The sequence below is a fragment of the Sinocyclocheilus rhinocerous genome, unplaced genomic scaffold, assembly GCF_001515625.1.
Source record: "Sinocyclocheilus rhinocerous isolate Xijiao unplaced genomic scaffold, SAMN03320098_v1.1 scaffold1303, whole genome shotgun sequence".
In the NCBI taxonomy this organism is placed as follows: Eukaryota; Metazoa; Chordata; class Actinopteri; order Cypriniformes; family Cyprinidae; genus Sinocyclocheilus; species Sinocyclocheilus rhinocerous.
Genome location: NW_015625581.1, coordinates 841,244 through 847,098, shown reverse-complemented (window position 1 = coordinate 847,098; position 5,855 = coordinate 841,244). Strand labels below are relative to the sequence as shown.

General features: G+C 38.8%; 1 protein-coding gene across 1 annotated transcript in view; it reads left to right on the top strand.

The window, feature by feature from the left end:
- The first annotated feature begins 2,554 nt into the window (after nucleotides 1-2,554).
- eif3ba (eukaryotic translation initiation factor 3, subunit Ba) overlaps nucleotides 2,555-5,855 on the top strand; it is a 10,689-nt gene continuing 7,388 nt past the window's right edge. The window contains exons 1-6 of the mRNA XM_016569637.1: nucleotides 2,555-2,808; nucleotides 3,205-3,397; nucleotides 3,818-3,937; nucleotides 4,238-4,295; nucleotides 4,395-4,523; nucleotides 4,612-4,769. Coding sequence (XP_016425123.1) covers nucleotides 2,709-2,808; nucleotides 3,205-3,397; nucleotides 3,818-3,937; nucleotides 4,238-4,295; nucleotides 4,395-4,523; nucleotides 4,612-4,769 — 758 coding nt within the window. The 5' untranslated portion in view covers nucleotides 2,555-2,708. The remainder of the gene's footprint in view (nucleotides 2,809-3,204; nucleotides 3,398-3,817; nucleotides 3,938-4,237; nucleotides 4,296-4,394; nucleotides 4,524-4,611; nucleotides 4,770-5,855) is intronic.

Genomic DNA, 5,855 nt, shown 5'->3' with positions numbered 1-5,855 from the left:
TAATGTCTAAGCACACAAAGTGCCTTTTCTGGGCCGACCAGGGCTTATTTGCGTGAGGTAAAACTCATGACTTGTGTTATACTTACATTTTTTCCTCCAGGCTGCCTTTCATTGCACTTCAAAATTGAATGCTGATATTTAGTAATAAATAAGGGCAGCAGTCATTGCCAGACTGTTTAACAATGTTTCAGTCTGCCCTTTACTTTAATCTGCCTGCTAGGTTTGTGTTGGGCTTTCAAATACACATCCAACAGTGATTTTTCCAGTATTAAGGAGTGAAAGAAAATGTCAGCTCTGACATTAGCTGGAAAAGATGTGCCTACGGGAACTTTACTGTTAGTAATCTAATCGCAGCCGCAAAAACATAGCTAGAAGGACACCAATCATTGTGCAGATGGCCAGAGTTTGTCCAGACAGAACAAATCACCTGACTCTTGTATGGCTGGGAAATCTCTCACTAACGGAAGACAAACTAATATGAACTTCAAACTCCTTGCAACAAGAGCGCCCCCTACTGGTTACGTGTAAAGAAGCGTTTGTCTACTTAAAAGACAACATTTTGAAAATCTCCTTTAGAACATAGAATTAAACATTGCTAGAGGAAAAAGAAACAAAAAAGAAATAATAAAAAAAAATTCAACGATTCTTATATTTGATTCATTTTCATTTTTGATCTATAAAGATTATAAAGAAAATTATGTCCAATATCAAGTTCATTGCTTTTGCTTGCAGAAGAATAATCGGCCATTAATTTGGTTTATTTATTTATATGAAATTAATACTTTCATTTAGCAGGGATGCATTAAATTGATTATTATTAAGGCCTTTTGAGGAGGTTATACAAGTGTAACTTTACATAGCCTATACCTATTTGGAACAGCAGTTCGTTTCACACAGATGTGAATATATAATTCATTAGATGTTGAACTGTGGTTTAGGTCCGCAGTTCATTTACTGGATGAAAAGAGTACAATCATTTCCGTTATACACCACTGTGCTTATTCAATGCAAAACAGTCTCCTATTGTGTTTAATAGTTTCCTTGTGTTTCTGTAGGAAGGAGTGGCTTCACAACGACTCTGTGACTGTTCTTGAATGGCCCAGCCAGAGCCCTGACTTAAATCCAATTGAGCATCTCTGGAGAGACCTAAAAATGGCTGTCCACCAACGTTTACCATCCCACCTGACAGAACTGGAGAGGATCTGCAAGGAGGAATGGCAGAGGATCGCCAAATCCAGGTGTGAAAAACTTGTTGGATCTTTCCCAAAAAGACTCATGGCTGTATTAGATTAAAAGGGTGCTTCTACTAAATACTGAGCATTTTTCAGTTTTTCTTTTTTAATAAATTTGCAAAAATGTCAACAATTCTGTGTTTTTCTGTCAATATGGGGTGCTGTGTGTACATTAATGAGGAAAAAAAATTAACTTAAATGATTTTAGCAAATGGCTGCAATATAACAAAGAGTGAAAAATTTAAGGGGGTCTGAATACTTTCCGTACCCACTGTAAACTGTGTGTTGCAGTCATGCCCTGAGGATGTATTTGAAAAATTACTCTCTTGTAATGTTCCCAGCCGCCCCAAAGATTAAAGGGTCTCATTTCCATTTCATTACCAGGCTTCACCCTTCCGGTGAATTTGAATGTTATGTCACTGGAAAAAAACTCACAACGTGTACCACACATATAGGTACAATTGTACAGTTACCCAAAATGGGGTACAATGGTATAAAAGGAGAAGACTGGGGTACTCAAACAAGCCTCTGAGATTGTGCAAAATTAATAAATTCATCCCACTCTAAAATAACATTCAAACCAAGTTGATGTATTTGTCACAGGCAAAAATGTGACCCTGGAGCACAAAATCAGTCATAAGTAGCACAAATATATTTGTAGCAATAGCCAAAAATACAATGTATGGGTCAAAATGATAATTTTTCTTTTATGCAAAAAATAATTAGGATATTAAGTAAAGATCATATTCCATGAAGATATTTTGTAAATTTCCTACCGTAAATATATCAAAACTTAATTTTTGATTAGTAATATGCATTGCTAAGAACTTCGTTTGGACAACTTTAAAGGCGATTTTCTCAGTATTTTGATTTTTTTTGCACCCTCAGATTCCAGATTTTCAAATAGTTGTATCTCGGCCAAATATTGTCCTGTCCTAACAAACCATACATCAATGGAAAGCTTATTTATTCAGCTTAATTCAGATATCTATCTATCTATCTATCTATCTATCTATCTATCTATCGCTTTTGCATACTATAGGCCTAGTAGTTCATAATAACGCATATTCGGACTGGAGGTACTTGTCACATGAACAGGAAGTACAGGGCGATAAGCAAAGGGAAAGACCATGTTGATGATAAAAGGGGTCAAGCATTCCATATTTTACAGTAAAATGACACATTCAGCGCATTCGGACCACATGAATACCATTATAAATATATATATATATATATACACTGTTATTTTAAATTAACCCCCCATCTTGCGCTTAAGTTTGTGTTGTACATGAATACTAAAACGCTCTGTAAGAGCCCTCACCCGCTCTCCGCACACAAGGTACGGTCCTTCTCTCGCTCGCAGTGGTTGGCGCCGGCTGCTTTGCACATGGCCGAGTGAGTAAAATCTCTGGATTAATGCTGTGAAATTCACCACCGCCTTTTCACAAGCCCAGACTGACAGGAATCGATCTCTAAATGCGAGATACGGAGAATATGGAGGCAGAAATGGAGTATGACGACGGAGAAGAGCCTTCGTTCAGTGATCCGGAGGATTTCGTGGATGACAGTGATCAGGGTAAGAGAGGCCTGCGCTTTAGCCCGCCTGCTAACGGGGCACGAGTCACGAGTCACACACTTGACCCTAAAGCTCAACATGTCAGCCCGAGACTAACACCAACACCCTTCCGATTCATTGTTTAGTAACATATGATACCGCTTAACTGCTTTGTTTTAGATTAAACGCATTTTATTCCAGTTAACGCTTCCGTTTTTCAGCTGAGCATGCGCGCTAGCGGTACAAAAGCAGCTTTAGGAAATAGACGCGCGCGTCACAGCAGCGCTCTTGCATTGTGTCAGCAGCTGCTTTGCTCTTGAATTCACAAAGTTAAGTGCAGTGCTGTAACATCTGGATAACCATAGCATGTTTAAGATGCTGATGTGGCTTTTGTTGGGTGTTTTTCTCCGTACGCAGAGTTGCTGGAGGATGTCCTCCGGGATAAACCTCAGGAGGCTGACGGCATCGACTCGGTTGTTGTGGTGGATAATGTCCCTCAGGTTGGTCCAGAACGTCTGGAGAAACTCAAGAACGTCATCCAGAAGATCTTCTCAAAGTTTGGCAAAATCACCAATGAATTCTATCCAGACGCAGATGGAAAGACCAAGGGGTAATTTTGGGTTTGCTTGCTATGGGAAGTAACGTTAGGGATGCACCATCGTTGACAATTTGCCAATCTTTTTTTTAATATAACCGATACGTGACCCTGGACCACAAAACCAGTCATAAGGGTCAATTTTTCGAAATTGAGGTTTATACATCATCTGAAAGCTGAATAAAAAAAGCTTTCCATTGATGTATGGCTTGTCCCCAGCGACTTAAGACTGGTTTTGTGCTCCAGGGTCACATATTATACATTGTTTGGCCTACCATTAAAAAGGATATGAATATTAGAAATTGATGCTTGCATAATAGTGCTTTTGTAACCTATTATATATGTTAATACTGATTAATATGATCCCTGAAATGGAAAAACATGATAGCATTATGCTATTCTTTGAGTTATAAGTAATGTGCTTAATTTTCCCAGGTACATTTTCCTGGAGTATTCTGCACCAAGTCATGCTCATGAAGCTGTGAAGAACGCTGATGGCTACAAGCTGGACAAGCAGCATACTTTCCGTGTCAATCTGTTCACAGACTTTGACAAGTATGTTGTCCTGAACTGTGCTGTTATTGTGACAGCATTTGCGAATGATTGATTCGATCTAAAATGGTGGTCAGCTGATATGCATTTGTTGATTGCTGCTGCTGATGCCAATATTTTAGAAAGCACGGATGCTGATATAGATGATATCATACTATTAAACTGAAATTAAATTTATTTTAAAATCCTGATGTTGTGTGATGTTATTGGCCAAAATTTAGCCGGTGCGATAATGAACAATATGCTAAATATTGACTGATGTATTATTCTTTGGCTCTAATAAAACATTTCTCATCTCTGTAGGTACATGTCAATCTGTGATGAGTGGGAAGCTCCTGAGAAGCAGCCCTTTAAAGATTTTGTGAGTAGTTTGTTCTGATTGTGTGTAATCCAGCCCTGCAATACAGTAACATACTTTTCAATTTGTTTATTCATTTGACATTTGGTCTTTTGGTTTCAGGGGAATCTGCGTCACTGGCTGGAGGACCCTGACTGTCGTGATCAGTACAGCGTAATCTATGACTCTGGTGAAAGAACAGGCATATTTGCTAATGATGTCAAGGAGCCTATTGAAATAGAGGAGAGAGCGGTGAGTTCATCTGTTCATCTTTAGAATGTAATAACCATGTGGCCATGCATACTGTATTCAGCATCTTTTTGTTACGTTTTGCTTGTAGCGCTGGACCGAAACATATGTGCGCTGGTCTCCAAAAGGCACCTATCTGGCCACATTCCATCAGAGAGGCATCGCTCTCTGGGGTGGTGAGAAGTTCAAGCAGATCCAGAGGTTCAGTCATCAGGGGGTTCAGCTCATTGATTTCTCACCCTGTGAGAGGTATGTCATGGACTGTAGAAATGGGTTCATATTTGTATTTGACTGACATGTCATTTTCCCCCCATTTTTCTTTTTGTTTATTTCTAAACACACACACTAGGGCTGCACGATTATGACAAAAATCATAATTGTCGATTATTCCCTTGAAATTGTAATTGCGATTATTAATTACGATTATCACAATTTACATTGAATGATGTTTATACTAGGGGTGCTCCGATCAGGATTTTTGAGGCCGATCGCCGATCATAGAAAGCAGTATCTGCCGATACCGATCACCGATACCGATCTTTTTAAAGCCTTCTTTTTATCATTTATAACTATTTATAGTGATACTCCAATCAGGATTTTTAGACATTTTTTCAGGGCCTGAATTTCATTTTTGAATTCCCCGCTTAGGTGTCTCTTGTGAAAGGGGAAGCAGCTTTCACACAGGAGATCCGTGGCTGTTTACCACAAACACAACATTTATCCATTATTTTGATTTCAAATCCAAATATTGTCACTGAAAATGCTTTTTCAGAATTGCAATTCTTTTTTTACACAGTACAGTAATACAATTTTTCACAGACATGTTTAAACAATAAAAGCAACACATTATTCAATGCTTTTTACTTTTGCATTTACTTCTAGATTTATATATTAAGTTGCTCAAGCAAGTGGCAAAACATTTAATGTGTGGTGATTTGAAGCCATTTGCGTATTTTGAGAGAGAGCGCGCGCAGTGATTCACTCACGCTGTTTGTGAAATTACGTCTCACATGAGGTTTTCAAATTACTTTATAAGTTATTTAATGAAGATATATGAAAGTGAGTACCTCACCTTCAGCATTATAATTATTTCACCCGCTCTGTGAGACAGTGCCGCTGCATGTCGTGCCAAACCTCTCACGGCAGCGTCATCAGCTTGAGATCGGCCTTTTAGAGACCGCCGATCAATCATCCCAACGTGATTATTGGCCGATAGTGATCGGTAGCCGATCAATCGGAGCACCCCTATGCAAGATTAATCTTCAATGAGCTGAAAAAAACGCATGTCACACCTCTGTTCATCAATTTGCACTGGCTACCAGTAGCTGCTCGCAT